This window comes from Naegleria fowleri (genome assembly GCF_008403515.1).
Source record: "Naegleria fowleri strain ATCC 30894 chromosome Unknown tig6, whole genome shotgun sequence".
Classification (NCBI taxonomy): Eukaryota; Heterolobosea; class Eutetramitea; order Acrasida; family Naegleriidae; genus Naegleria; species Naegleria fowleri.
Genome location: NW_025407938.1, coordinates 579,315 through 594,210, shown reverse-complemented (window position 1 = coordinate 594,210; position 14,896 = coordinate 579,315). Strand labels below are relative to the sequence as shown.

General features: G+C 37.2%; 7 protein-coding genes across 7 annotated transcripts; 2 read left to right on the top strand and 5 right to left on the bottom strand.

Annotated features, from left to right (window-relative positions):
• Positions 1–87: 87 nt before the first annotated feature.
• Positions 88–2,087, top strand: FDP41_010534 (uncharacterized protein; the record flags this gene model as incomplete). The annotated part of the gene is made up of 4 exons (XM_044700843.1): positions 88–358; positions 549–843; positions 1,073–1,960; positions 2,021–2,087. 4 exons carry the CDS (start codon positions 88–90, stop codon positions 2,085–2,087), a joined length of 1,521 nt encoding a protein of 506 aa, XP_044568182.1.
• A 190-nt stretch (positions 2,088–2,277) lies between these two features.
• On the bottom strand, positions 2,278–4,145 carry FDP41_010533 (uncharacterized protein; the record flags this gene model as incomplete). The annotated part of the gene is made up of 2 exons (XM_044700842.1): positions 2,278–3,138; positions 3,267–4,145. The coding sequence occupies 2 exons, from the start codon at positions 4,143–4,145 to the stop codon at positions 2,278–2,280; spliced, it is 1,740 nt and encodes a 579-aa protein (XP_044568181.1).
• Positions 4,146–4,704: 559 nt separating this feature from the next.
• Positions 4,705–5,958, bottom strand: FDP41_010532 (uncharacterized protein; the record flags this gene model as incomplete). The annotated part of the gene is made up of 1 exon (XM_044700841.1): positions 4,705–5,958. The coding sequence occupies one exon, from the start codon at positions 5,956–5,958 to the stop codon at positions 4,705–4,707; it is 1,254 nt and encodes a 417-aa protein (XP_044568180.1).
• Positions 5,959–6,158: 200 nt separating this feature from the next.
• Positions 6,159–6,746, bottom strand: FDP41_010531 (uncharacterized protein; the record flags this gene model as incomplete). Its single annotated transcript, XM_044700840.1, has 1 exon — positions 6,159–6,746. The coding sequence occupies one exon, from the start codon at positions 6,744–6,746 to the stop codon at positions 6,159–6,161; it is 588 nt and encodes a 195-aa protein (XP_044568179.1).
• Positions 6,747–7,037: 291 nt separating this feature from the next.
• FDP41_010530 (uncharacterized protein) lies at positions 7,038–7,689 on the top strand (the record flags this gene model as incomplete). The annotated part of the gene is made up of 2 exons (XM_044700839.1): positions 7,038–7,173; positions 7,352–7,689. The coding sequence occupies 2 exons, from the start codon at positions 7,038–7,040 to the stop codon at positions 7,687–7,689; spliced, it is 474 nt and encodes a 157-aa protein (XP_044568178.1).
• A 173-nt stretch (positions 7,690–7,862) lies between these two features.
• FDP41_010529 (uncharacterized protein) lies at positions 7,863–12,463 on the bottom strand (the record flags this gene model as incomplete). The annotated part of the gene is made up of 2 exons (XM_044700837.1): positions 7,863–11,924; positions 12,011–12,463. 2 exons carry the CDS (start codon positions 12,461–12,463, stop codon positions 7,863–7,865), a joined length of 4,515 nt encoding a protein of 1,504 aa, XP_044568177.1.
• Positions 12,464–12,636: 173 nt separating this feature from the next.
• On the bottom strand, positions 12,637–14,886 carry FDP41_010528 (uncharacterized protein; the record flags this gene model as incomplete). Its single annotated transcript, XM_044700836.1, has 1 exon — positions 12,637–14,886. One exon carries the CDS (start codon positions 14,884–14,886, stop codon positions 12,637–12,639), a length of 2,250 nt encoding a protein of 749 aa, XP_044568176.1.
• Between the last annotated feature and the right edge of the window lie 10 nt (positions 14,887–14,896).

Sequence of the window (14,896 nt, the reverse complement as noted above, 5' to 3'; positions counted from 1 at the left end):
AAAATATCTCTCCTTCTCAGAAAAACTTTGAGTTTTCAAAAAAAAAACAATGAAATTCCTTCCTTTGCTGTTCTTGTTGCTGGCACAATGGCTTCTCGTTGTGCATTCAACAACGGAATCGGGGTTATTCATCCTTGGTTCTGGTGTTGCTGCTGCTGTTGCTGCTGCTCCTCCTCCTCAACGTATCACTTCTCTCCCTGGTTTAATGGTCCCATTTCCTTTTCTCAATATTCGGGTTACGTTCCAGTGAGTATCAATTCCACCTATGAAACGAGATTTTTGTTTTATTGGTTTGTTGAGTCGCAAAGTGCTCGTCCCAGTGAGGATCCAGTGATTTTGTGGTTGAATGGTGGACCAGGTAGGTTGTGGTAGTTGTACTTGTTGTTTATTGAATGGGTTCGATGAATTGTGTTTTAAAAATTGAATTGGCAATGATGAATATTTTGTCATTGCAAAAACATGTTTGACACTTTCCATATTTGTTGTTGAATGCAATGTGGAAAATGTTTCAACAAACAAAATTTGACGAACAAACTCAATCTCTTCAGGTTGTAGCAGTTTGGATGGAATGGTCACAGAACATGGTCCATTTCTTCTCAACAATGATGGAAAAACTTTGAGAGCAAATGATTATTCTTGGAATAAGAGAGCAAATATCATTTATTTAGAATCTCCCTTTGAAGTCGGATATAGTTTTACAACCAATAATAATGATCATGTTTGGAATGATGTGAAATCAGCAAATGATGTGTTACAATTTTTAGCAATTTTCTTCTCTGAAATGTTTCCACAATATGTGAAAAATCCATTTTATATTGCTGCAGAATCTTATGGAGGACATTAGTAAGTAATAAGATCTGAGAATCATCATCTTCAATATTGAACTAATGATGACGATGGTGGTGGTTCAAACGAATGAATGAATACTCGTGTGAAACGTTGAAATGTTTTTATGAATCATTTTATCAATTTCCATTACATTCAAATTTCATTTCAATTTGCAATTTTCAATAATAATGGTTTCCTTGGTGATCAACCAATATTATTTCCATCATCCAATATTATTTCACAGTGGGCCAACCACTGCTGTAGCAGTTTTACATGCCAATCAAAGAAATCAATTTCCATTCAAATTCAATTTGAAAGGTTTCATTGTCGCTAATGGTATCATGGATGATCGAGAAGACACCAATTCCATTCCTCTCTTCATGTATCAACATTCTCTCATTTCCAAATCATCCTACGACGATGGTTTATCAAAATGCAAAGGTGATTTTTACAAGAATCAAAATTTACCAGAATGTGCCAATGTCATTTCTCAATACTACACGTCCATTGTGGGTGTCAATCCCTATGATATTTATGCAAACTGTGTGGGAGATGTTGGACCATTTGTTGACGAGAAAAGTGATGAATTTTCACAGAAAGAAGAATCTTTTTTGGAAACTTTGAAACGTAATGGATGGATGAAAGCTCTCACTCAAAGACCATCCTTTAAGAACAGCAATGTCATCATTCATCCATTGTTTGCACTGAGTACAACTCGTGTGGGAAGTGGTGCTCCTTGTCTTGCTTACAAGCCACAAGAAAATTGGTTTAATTTGAATGAAGTGAAACAAGCACTTCATGCCTCTCCATTAATTCCACAAGATCATCGTTGGCAAATGTGTAATGATGTGGTGAATGGTAATTACAATCGAACGTATGATAGTATGATTCCATTCTATCAGGAATTGTTATCGAATGGCATTCGAGGGTTGTTTTACTCGGGTGATTGTGATTTGGCTGTGAATTCTCTTGGATCTCAGAATGGAATTTATGCATTGATGAAGGTGATGAATGGACAAATTGTAAAACCCTATCAATCTTGGATGATGGATAAACAGGTGGCTGGTTTTTATCAAATTTGGAGTGCTGGATCCACCACCATGACATTTAAGACCATTAAGGGAGCAGGACAGTAAGTAATTGTATTCTTCTTTGACAAGGTTAATGATGGTGACATACTTTAATTTATTAGCATGGTACCAATGACTCGACCAAAACAAGCTCAAACAGTCTTGTATGATTTTATTTTCAACAATTAATATTTATGGTTGCCTTTTGACAACCACAACATTACATCAATAAATATTTATATTCTAATTCACATCTATTCATTACTTGATGCCATCAATTTATTATATATATTGATAATGATAGAAAAGATACTGTTTCTTTGGTAGGTTTAAAAAGTTAACAAATCACATCTGAAAAGATGAGTTTATTTCGTCCTACCTATACCTTATTCGAAGCATCGCCAAAGTTCTTATCCATCACATCAGGGGTACAGCAAAATTGTTCATAACATGACTTTGTGCAAATAAGGTGACATGGCTGAGCTAAATCTTCTTGATTACTGCTCTCTCTTGAAATTGAATTTCCAGTGAATTCAGGTTGAATGGTCGAGGAGTGAATGTCATACGTGTGGAAAATGTTTTGAATTTGACGAGCAATTTTCATGAAACCTTTGCTATTTTGTGATGTCAAAACATGCACACTTGCAATCGATTTCTTTCCAACAAATTGCCAAATATGCAACTCATGACACGAGATAACTCCTTCAATTTTCATGATTTTTTCTTTTAGATCTGTAATATTTACATTCGCTGGAACGGATTGCAAGAGGGTTCTGCTTGTCGATTTGAGCAATGGAATGGCAGTGAATAGAATAATACAACTCATAATTAAGCTAAGAGCAGGGTCAACATAGAGTACCCATTTCGTGGTGTGATTTCCTTGTTCGTCTGGCTTGTCGAAAATCATCAAGAGTCCAGCAGAAACCATCACTGCAATGGAGCCTAGGAAGTCACCTAATATGTGCAAAAATACACCAAAGATGTTTTCAGAACGATGGTGTTTTTTAGAGGATTTAGATTTTTCTTGGTGAGGTGAAGATGCATGAACGTCCTGTAATTCATGGTCGTGAGAATGATCATGGTCGTGACTGTGATCGTGTTTGTGTGAATGTTCTTCTTCGTCATGAGAATGGTGTTCTTCGTCGTGGCTGCCATGGGAATGGCCGTGATGGTGACCGTGGTCATGGTCGTGGTCATGACCAGGGTGAGGATGGTGACCGCAGAACATGACAAGTCCAATCTGTTTTGCAGTATTGTCAATATTATTCAACGTGCATTCCATGTGAATATTATGTGTATACGTGTTCAAACATTATGTTATTATTGAAAAAAGATTAAAATCAATCCTTCTGCATAACAAAAACTTACCAAATTCACCAATAAACCAGCTCCACCCACACACAATACCAATAAAGGATTTTCAATTCTTTCTGGAATGAAAAATCGTTGAATACTCTCCATAATGACATACAAGACAACACTCACTAAGAAGACTGCATTAATAAGTCCTCCCAAAGTTTCCGCACGTCCAAATCCATAAGTCATTTTCTTGGTTGCACTCTTCTTTGCCAACCAAATACATGCTGCTCCCACAACCAGAGAAATGCCATCGCTCAACATGTGAAAGGCATCAGCCAATAAGGTCAAAGATTCCGCAATAATACCAACTTGAATTTCTCCCAAAAACATTAAAAAGACCATTGTAATCATGATCACTAATTTTACAAAATCAGGCTCTTTCCACAAAGGTCTGGATTTTGATAAATAGATTTTACGAAGTGTTTCATCGTCGAGTTTTAGAATGGGCACTTCAATGCTAGAGGATGAACTTTCTTGTTCTTCTTGTTCAAGACTTGGTCGTGCGGTTGTGTTGTTGTTGTCGTTGTTTCCGGTATTTATCAGCTGATGAGTTTGGTCTATAATATCCTCTTCCTCATCATCGCTATGATGATGCGAATGATGGTTATCCACTCCTGACTCTCCATGATGATGTGAGTGTTTATGATGATGATGTTTTCTTGTTTGTGCACTATTACTACTACTACTACTAGAAGAACTCATTAAAACCTTCTTGTCCTCTTCTCCAACAAAAGACGACGAGAGAGAAGGACTTGAAGAGGAGAGTACTAACAAACCTCTTCCTCCTCCGTTCTTGTTCAACAACTCGAGTGATTGTTGTTGTTGCTGAGAAGGAGGCGGATGATGATGAGAAGAAAAATCATCACCGATAATTCGTTCTCGAGACATTTTTTCTTGTTTTTTGGTCCTCTCTTTGGAAGACGACGAAGACGACGAATGAGAAAGTCAAACGCAAACGTGCAACATGAAAGGTCGAACAAATGGAAAATAAATGGTTATTTACCAATATTGAATTCTGTTCGTTCGTTCGAAGTGGATGCACATGAGGATGCAATAATAATAAAGAGCCAAATTTTAACCTTTTATGAACCATTGGTGGTGATGAATTTTGAATGGTGAGAATGTGATTCTGCAAAGACTGTACATGCATTTCCGAACAATATCATGCTGGGTGTTGTTTTCATCATTTACATGTGGATTGGCTCATTAATAATGAATAAATCCAAATGAAAAAAGGTCACACGGACTGAAATATTAATAGTATCAATTTAATTCAGATTGATAGTATCAATTAAATCTGTGTTGTTGTTATTATACTATATATATCTATATATACTATTTCAAAATTTACAAAACTTAGTACAAGAATTGATGGAAAATATATTCCTCTGCTTGTTGTTTCCATTTCATGAAATATTCACGCACATTCAAATATTCACATCACCATTTACAAATCATAGAGTGAAATCATTCCATAATTGTCAGTTGTCAAAAATTGAGAAGTTTGTGGAATATAGGTTCCATGAGTCACAGTTGGACCTGGATTTGTAGTATTCGCAAAAGATGATGCTGCAGCATGAAGAACTTCAAATGAAGATGCTGTGACTTGATACAAGGAAAATTTTGGCATTCCGAGTGATATCAACAATCTCTTATTGGGCTCATAATGGAAATCTCCAACTACACTCAAACACTTGTCCACAATGTTCAATAAAGATCTTCCAGTTCTAATGTCATGTACTTGAATTTGTCCATCTCCATATCCTAAACAAACAGTAAAATCATCCAAATAGGTGTGAGTGAATAATTCAATTTTTCCAGTATCATAAACAAATGCTGGTTTCGAGGTGTTACCTGTTCTTACATCAAATACATGTAGGACACCTTGATCGGTAGTGGCACTCGCAACGTTGGAATCCGAAGGGTGAAATCTCACACTCGAGACAACATCTTGACACAAATAGACTGAATTTTCTGATTTCATTTGATTGCTCTGAATGTCATCGACAAGCTTGCTAATATCTGTGACAAATACTTTTTCATCAAATCCGCCACTAATGACTAGAGATTGATTGACAGGATTAATTGCAAATTGTCGAATAGTGTCTTGATGGAATTTGGGAAAAGTGTCAATTTCTTGAATTTCATCCAATTCTGGATTGAGAACAACAATACCCAATTCTGCATTCATGGCCACTACAATACGTCTCGGATCTTTTGGTAACCATTCAATATATCTCACATGTTCTTCAATATTTTGTAATTTGAGAGGGAGAGGTTGTTTGGTCGATGGATCAATTCTACCAAAAAGTAGACAATTTTTTGGAAGCACGGCTTGTTGTGGATTGATGACATTCGGTGTTTGATTCTCCGTTCCGCACAGAAACAAGGTTGGCAATGAGGTGGATGATGTATTCAAAAGAGTTTGAGCATTGGTTGCTGGTTTTGAAAGACCCTCTAAAATGCCTATATTTGGTGAGAGGATAGGTTTCACATCGAGTTGTGCCGTTTGAAGAAGATGAGGAATTTTTGGTGTTTCGTAATTTAATAATGTGTAGCCCCCAAAATCATCGCCTCCAATTTGTGATGCAGCAGATCCAGGTTGAGTGGTGTTCATATTTCCTTGATGATGCATACTGTGATGATCAATGCTTTGTTGTGATTGCTGATGAACTCCCATGCTGGCTGTTGATGGGTCCATTTTTTTATTATGTTGTTGCTGATGGCTGACAGAAAGCAGTCTGATGCGGGTTGACTGCAGTATCGATGCGTAAAAGAACACATTTCATCTTGGCTTTTTACCACGTTTTTAATCTTCTAGAGACAACTCACTTGAGATGAATATTTAAATTTTTCTTTATTATAGAGGTAAAAACAATTGCTTGGCAGCAACAACAGATTTTAACGGTTAGCCTTGGAGACTCTTTCGACTTCATCCTTCTTCTTGACAGCATAGGAGTTTGGTGAGAGCTTAGCACAGTTGATGATTTCATCAGCCAAACATTCAGCCAAAGACTTGATGGTTCTGAAAGAAGCCTCTCTTGCTCCTTGAGTGATCAAGTAGATAGCAACATTGACTCTTCTCAATGGAGAAACGTCGACAGCTTGTCTTCTGACAACACCAGCAGTACCAATTCTGGTGGAGTCTTCACGTGGACCACCGTTTTGAACAGCATCAACCAAGACTTGGATTGGGTTTTCCTTGGTCATGATGTGGATCAATTCAAAGGCATGCTTAACCACTCTGACGGCCAACAATTTCTTACCATTGTTTCTGCCGTGCATCATCATTGAGTTGACAAGTCTCTCAACAACTGGGCAGTGTTGCTTTCTGAATCTCTTGACATTGTATCTACCAGCACTGTGTGGCAAGTATTGAGCATGATCTGGTGTACAAGCAATGTAATCCTTCAATGAAAGATCCTTAACTTCAATGTTGCTGAAGGACCACTTTCCGAAAAGTTTAACTTCTGGTTTGACGACGCTCATTATGAGAGGAAACGATTGTGGCGACGAAGTTGCTGTATTTTTTTCAACGAATTTTTCCAAAAATCATGGTCAACTTGAGTTTTGGATTTTACAATGAAAATTTTTTCTCTCGAATTTTTGCAACGTGGCGGTGAGCTACCGCAAACCATGAAATGCAGGGTTTTCAAGACAACAACACCCAACTATCCCGCTGCTTTTTCAAACAAACAATTGTGGAGATTCCTTCCGAAAGAATTCCTTCGAGCTTGACGAATGAAAGCAATGAGAGTGAATTCAAGCTGAACCAAAAAAATGAAAAACCTTGCCATACCTGACAATGGAGGATGTATTGAATCCTTCTCTTCGCAATATCATCACGAGTCCCGATGTTTGAATTTGATGAATAGAGATCCATGCTTGGTGTGGTTCTCTCACAATTTGGCTCCTTGTATGTTTTTGAATTTTCGGAATAATAGCGTTTGGAAATTTTACGCTTTCATATTTTCTGTTATTATCAACTTGTGGGATCATGATGATGTTCATTCTCTGCCTGTATTTCATTGAACAATTTTTTTAATAATGATTATATTCTTGCCTTTCTCATACTCACATTGCAATCACACCAGTACCACAACATTTCATTATAAAATTACAAAAATTGTCACAGGTACAAAGAGTTGGAATTTTCATCCATGGAGAAAATAACCAAAACCCAAAACATATACAAATTCATGTTTCCAGTGATGGAGTTTCATATACAAAGGTAGTAGACGCAGAAATTGAACAGCGTGCAGGAGATTATTTATACGACATTTGTGGACTCAATACTGTTGTTGAGAGAGTGAACATTTTCGACTCAAACGAAAAAACACAACCTGTAGAGGCACAATTTGTGAAATTTGAATTTGTACGTATTCGTGACATGATGTTTATGAGACGGTTTTCACAAGAACCATTTTTCTAAATTTTTAATAATTGCATTTATGAAACACTGTGATTGTCACATGATTCATATTCATGATTTATGTATTTTAATACTTTATAATCAAATAATTATTACTTTACATGACTTGGATAGACTGAAAATTATGGAGGAAGTGGAGTTTACGTTGCAAAAGCATATGTGTTTGGAATAAATTAATCCTCCTCAATTTCTTCTTGAATATCTTCATCTTCACCTGTTCGAGTGGAATGATTATCTTCTGGTGGCATGACTTCATTGAAATCAACTCCAACATGTTTACAAATGGTCTTGATCATTTCTTCATCAAGGAAATAATTTAGAGTGATATCTTTTTGTTTCATTTCCAAAATTAATTTGTAGGCAGTGTTAGGATCATTCAATGTTTGTAAATGATACTCGATGAGTATTGCAAAAACATCTCCAACTCGTATAGCTTCATCGATTTCAATCACACTTTCTTCTTCCAAATTGTTTACATTATTAATCAGCTCTCTGCATATCGAAACAAATTGGACTTCATTCGTTTTCAAATTCATGAGAGATTTAGCCAAAATGAATTTTTCGATATAAAAAATTTTTTGATTGAGCTGTTTCAACCTCATATCATAATTTGGGTTGCTCTTCTTATTCTGCTTAATTTCTTTGGTTAAATACTTGACTGATTCACGAAGAGCGTCCAGCGCCTTTTCATAATCTCTGTATTCATCAATTTCCACCTGAGAACAGGTTTCAAAGAAGCTTGAAAGGAATTTCCATGCTTTAGCCTTTGTGTAGAACGAAATAATAGATTTGATAATCTCAGGCTCGTTGTGCCAATCCAAGCTTTGCAAATAGTTGGCTGCCAATATGTACAGTTGTTTTTGCCTACTCAGTACTGCAAAGAGCATAATCTTTTCAGTGTCTCCTGACTTGATGAGAACCTTCATGGCTTTCAACTTGTCACCAGCTTGGACATACTTCTTGGTTGCAATGGCATAACTTCCTTGTATGGATGCCACTTTTGCAATCTTCCTCAGCAGAAGAATCTTTTCATTGGTTTCCTCATTTTCAGGTGAGGTTCCTGCGTTGGCCCCACTTTCGTTATTACTGAGAGAAGTGAGACTCGTACTGCTGTTATTGTGTGACGAGGCCGATGAGGTTGGAATTTCCTCTGAAGGAGGAGACATTTGATCTGCCATTTCTTCTGTTAATTTGACATTCTTCTTGATACATAACTCTAAAGCTAACTCGTATTCTTTGGCACGAATGTACATTTGCACAGCTCTTTCAAATTGTGAATGTTCAATAAAGAACTGTCCACATTTCATGAACACCTCTGGGTCGTCGCTATCTGATTTGTCATTGAAAATATTATCAGCAATTGTGGAAAGAGTATCAAATAATTGATGTTTAAAGCACAAATCGATGGCACGAGACAAGTTTCCACCTTTTTGGTACAACAATACTGCCTTATCTGTTTGACCTGTGGATTCAAAGTAGTGGGCAACGTCAATCATGAGTTTTTCATTCGATGATTGCAGAGAAAGATTCAATGCTTCGTTGTCATTGCCTAACAATTTAGCGACTCTCACCGCTTCGTTGAAACATCCTGCAAATTTGTAATATTTGATGGCATGATCCAACAACTTCTTATTTTCTTTTTCATTCTCTAACTGTTTTGCAAAGTAGTAAGCAGCAGCTTTATCTTGAGACTTTTTCACAATCTCAGCTGCCATCTTTAAATTCCCGATGAAACAATACATTCTCACTTGGGAAAGGAAATCATTGGATTGAATGTAGTATTTGAGAGCCTCTTCATAGTCTGTGTTGCCCTCACAATATTGAGCCCACCATCTATTCAATTCCTTGTCATCAGGTCGAGAGAGAATATAATTCTGCAGACTTGTCAAGTCACCTGCATTGTAATACATTCGAGGTACTTCATACTTGTGAGTGTTCGAAAGTTCATAGAACTTTTCAGCCGATTTTAAATCGCCAATTTCTTGTTCCAAATATCTTGCATATTTGTAGTAAGTTGTTTTTAAATGGATTCTATCTTTGGTTTTGGCAATTTCGAGTGCCTTCTCCCACTGCCCAATGGATTGATACATTTCATTGAGAAGGTCATTTCTCTCACATTCGGCATAAAGTTTTTCAGCTTCATCGATCATGCCTAACTGAATGGCCAATGTTGCTATCCATGCCAGTGGTTCATTAGGCTCACTATCTTTGACCTTTCTGAGAGCTTTTGCTGCTAATGCATTTTTCATGTTGCCCAAACAAATTTCTGAGATTTCCATTTTGCGAGTTTTAACACACATTTTGGCCATGTTGTACCAAATGGAAGATTTAGACTCAATTTGTTTGACGGATTTGTAAGCTTCTTCCATAGATCCAATATTGAGATAGAAACTAAAGTTTAAGAGAGCTCTCTTGGTTTTCGATGATAATTGATCTTCATCAATTCCTTCAAAGTCTTTCATGGCTCTCTTTTCAAAAATATCTCCGTTCGAGCCCGAGGCATCATTCTTCACAAAGAAAAGATTGGGAACACATTGTCCTACGAGTGATTGTGCATTCCTATCAATCTTAAAATAATCCTGAAAGAGTGTGCCGTGATCTTGTGTGGCAAAAAGGGTGCAAACATATACCTCATTGTCAGAATTCTTCAACTCAACAGAAAGCAAGTTTGGTTCACTCAAATCCCAAAATACAGAGGTAGGAGTACCACCTTTAAACTTGGTTTCAAAATCAAAGCTCTGTAATTTGTCATGCTCAAAATCATAGACATAGAGCTTGGTGCTAGGAGACAATAAATCAATCTCACCTTCCGTCTTGATCTTTCCTAACAGAGCAAGCATGGTTCCATTGCAGTTGCATTTCACCGACGAAATGTAGGTTTTTTCAGATTGATCATTCTCATTGTTGTCAAACACTTTCTTGGAAACTGAAACTGGTTTAGCCTCTCGTCCGAGTACGTGCCACATTCTTACGTGATTGGTATTGGTAGCAACGGTGATGAAATCTCCTTGAACATCAATTGAGGTTGGAATACCTTCTTCTTCAGAGAGTTGCAATGTTTGCTTCTTGACACCTTTAAAACTGTAAATCTCAATTCTTGGGTTCGAATTTGCAGAACCATTGGTCGGTACAAAAATACTTTCTGTGTGCAATCCAACACAAATCGACGGAATTTCAAAGGTTTCTGACTTTTTCACGAGCTCCTTGCTTTTGTGTTCGAATAGTTCAATCACTGAATTATTTGAAACGACCAAGTGAGTCTCTGAATGATCAAAATTTCTAATATTAATTCCTGTTTTGATGGTTAAAGGAGGTATCTTTTCTTCGTTATTTAAACATCGACCAATAATCACAGAAGTCAACGAGTTTTGAATGGCGACTGTGTTGTTCTTCATTCTCTTTTGGAAGCTATTTTCTTGCAAAATTTCAATGTCATTATTCTCTCCGCAAGAATAGCATAGAACTCTCTCTCCAAATCCCCATTGAACCATTCTCACTGGTTGTTTGCTTGGAACTTGATATTCACCGTACTTTTCCCATTGATCTCTTGCTTTTTGATTTCCCGTGAAAGTCCAAAACACTAAGCGACCTAAACTGGTGCCTCCTACAATGGCTCGTTTTTGAGGATTGAATGAAAATGAGATTATGATTTCACCATCATTATTTGGAGTGAGTAGGAGAGTTGTATTTTCGTCGGTTTCCAAATTCCAAACTCTAATCATGTTTTCATTACTGGTAATGGTGGCAATGGCTCCAGATCCGACCCATAGAGTTTTAATGGTGGTACCAGAACCATTGGAAATGCTAATTTTTGTTCTCATGACTTGTTTCATTCCAATTTCATTTGGTTTGGTGATGGAAGCATTTATCTTGTAAACCACAAGCAAGGCAGAGTCAGTGAGAAGGACAAGATGAGACTTTTCTCTGTGAAACAGTAGTGAACAAATTTGAGATCCATTAAATTGAATTCCAGTGTCGTGAAGAGTGTCAACACGAACTCCATTTGCAGATTTGTGAGTGGTTTCATTAAGGTCGTCAGCCACTCCAACCACAACTTTTGATCCTTGACCAGCTGTGACGGGCAAAAAGAAAATCCACGACAATTCCGTTGTTGGATCTCTATTTGTTTTGAACACTATTTGATCTGCTGACTCAATACATGAGCCAGGATTTTCATAATTCACCACATGCTTTAATTTTCCTCCTTCATACTTCCAAACTCCGATAGTTCCATCCTATTGAATTTAAAAAAAGTCACAACCAAACGAGATGCAAATCAATGATTAATCTAAAGATAACATGTTACCATTAGAACACTTACTTGATGTGTCGATATTAATCGTTCACCATCGGGTGTCCATTTCAAAGCACATATTTTTCCATGTTCCTCAATTTCTACCTCTTTCTGATTGTGATCCTTATCGTTATAGATCAAGAGGGCTCCATCTTTCCAGCCCGTGCAAAGAATAAATTTGGAGGGATGCCATGCAAGTGCTGTACAATTTGAAGAACGAGACAAGTTGACTCGTTCCATCTTTTCTCCGTGATCATCATACACTGAAACAACTCCATTGACCTTAGAAATTGCAAGCAATGGATACTTTCTATGCCATTGTTGACAAATTGGAGCATGAAATTTGTTGTTGGATGAACCCTGTAAAGAAAAGTTTTCATAAATTACTGAATGATTGAGAAAGGAGGAGCCCGAAACCAATCCCACGTTGTATGCGGATGAGGCTGAGGATAATCCATTGTTGTTTGATGATGAGCTCATTTTTTCATGAATGATGATGATGATGGTGGAATAAATGTAGTTGCAACAAGGCGGGGAAAAAATATTCTTGAAACAGTGTTTGACACATCACATGTGGTGGTTCAAAATAAACTCCAAGTGTTGGTTCATCATTTATCATATAATAGATAGAGAGCTACTCACATATTCTCGCATTATTTTCTGCGTTTCTCATAGAACAATAAATAAGGTCTGGCCTCTGCGAGAACTTGTTTCTCACTCATGGCCTTCTTTACATGTGAATCACTAATGTAAAACCAGTCTCCTCTCTTAAATTGTTGTCCACCATCGATAACGAGTTGTTTAACATAGGCTACATAGTGACCATCATGCATGGTACCGCTATGCTCAACAATGGCATACAAATCGTAAACAGTTTGCTTATTCTCTTCATCTTGTCGATGTGACGGATGAATGTATGGTGCCATATCAATAGTTGTTGGGAAAATTATTTGAGCATTATCTTTCATAAAGGAGTGAGCTCCTGTACTCATGAGATAATCATCGAGAATGGATCTCTTCTTTTTTCGAATCATTTGATGCATGGACACAAATCTCTTGAGATGAATCGTGAGAACTTGAGGCAATTGAGCGATGGAGAATTGTTTGCAGGCATTTCTGAGGGTGTATTTTGGCTTGTTGCTTGGAGTATTGTCAGCGGTGGTTGTTGTTGTGGAAGAGTTTGAACTTTCAGAAATCGAACTAGCAGTGGTAGTATTAGTGGTTCCAGCACTGGTGGCGGCATCAGTAGACACATTGCTGACACTCTTTTCACTACGCTCAGTGTTTTCATCGATCAAGTGTGAACAATTTTCGCATCTGTATGCATCCTCTCCCTCCAGCAAATCATGGGTCACAAATCCCCAAAGACAATGAGACAAGTGCACACCGTTCATTTCTTGAGGTATTGTGTTCAATACTTCTTCTGGATTTAGCATCATTGAGTTCCTAGTAGTACCACTGCTGCTTGATTCATCGCCATTCTTAACCATAGCATGCTGCTCGAAGGTCTTCTTTTCTCTTTCAAATAATTCTTTAAAGTGCATGTACAAGTTTTCTTTTGTCTTGGGGATTGGAATGCTCAAATCGTGTGCCGTTTCTTTGATGGTGCTCACATGTCCACAGTGTTGACAAAAAACAGAACTGTTCAACATTATCTTGAAACAGTCATCAATGACTGTTGGAGGTGGTTGGATACTAGAAGATATTGTGGTAGATGTATTCTCGGGCAGATTGCCATTATTAGCAGTTGTATTCTTTTTCTTAAAGTCGTCAATATACTCATCTCGCACATGTGAACACAAAAATCTCAGCAATTCAGTGGCATCATGTTGTCCATATCCTCTAAATAACGGAAATTTATCACAAACAACCTCAAATAATTTGCTAGGATTATATGGTACATATAATTCACTTTTTTGTTGTTGTGGAATCTTGTAAATTGAGTTATAAAACAATGTCAATGCAAATGACAGAGACTTTGCGTCGGTAAATGTTACTTTCTTAGGTAAATTCAGTGTAGGATAAACAGCACTAAGATTCAAATAAAAAGATGCTAACAGGTGCGTGTGAGCCAATGCTTGCATAGTACTGTTGAAAAAGCAAGTATTGCCTAAATTATATAATCCTCTCATGGTACTCAAATACTGGTTATTTTGAAGATTCCATTTGGCATCTGTATCTGGTGATTGATTAGTGGCAGATTTAGCAGCAATGCTCTGTGATAAAATTTGCAATGCTTGTATCATTTGATAATCTCGAGGAGGTGTAGTTTCTAATTCCATCTTCAACGATTTAGTATAAATAGATTCTGCTCCAAAACTGGTTTCAACTTGACTCTTGACGTATTTCAAAACATTGACAAATCGATTGATGTGTTCATCATTGGGTTGTTTCAAATGAAATACGCTCTTAGTTCGTGTAAATCCAATATCAGTGTTGCTTGGACATGATAAACAAATGCATTTCAGTGTTGAAATATTAATAATTATACCACCTCCATGAGGAGTATTCTTTTTCTGAAAGGCATGCTTTGGACAGTAGAACAGGCCATTAAAACAATTCAAAAACAAATCATCGTTTTCAATTGCCGATTGTAATTGTTTGCATGTACTACATTTTGGAGCATGATGACATTCCGCACCATCACTTCCCGAATTACTGCTCTTGAAAGAAGCGAAAGTCTTCTTGATACGATTCGGATCTACAGCCTGACTATAATCCTCACAACAATGTTTGCAAAGTCTCATCAAGAGCGGCTCCGCTCCCGCACTTCCAGATGGAGTGTTGGAATGATTCTGCTGAGTACTCGAAGAGGCCGATGGCTTGTTGTTCGGGTGGTTGTTGTTGTTGTTCGGGACAATGGAATGAGTTTGTTTCGTTTTTTGGGTCTTTTTGTTGGCCATTTTTTTTTCA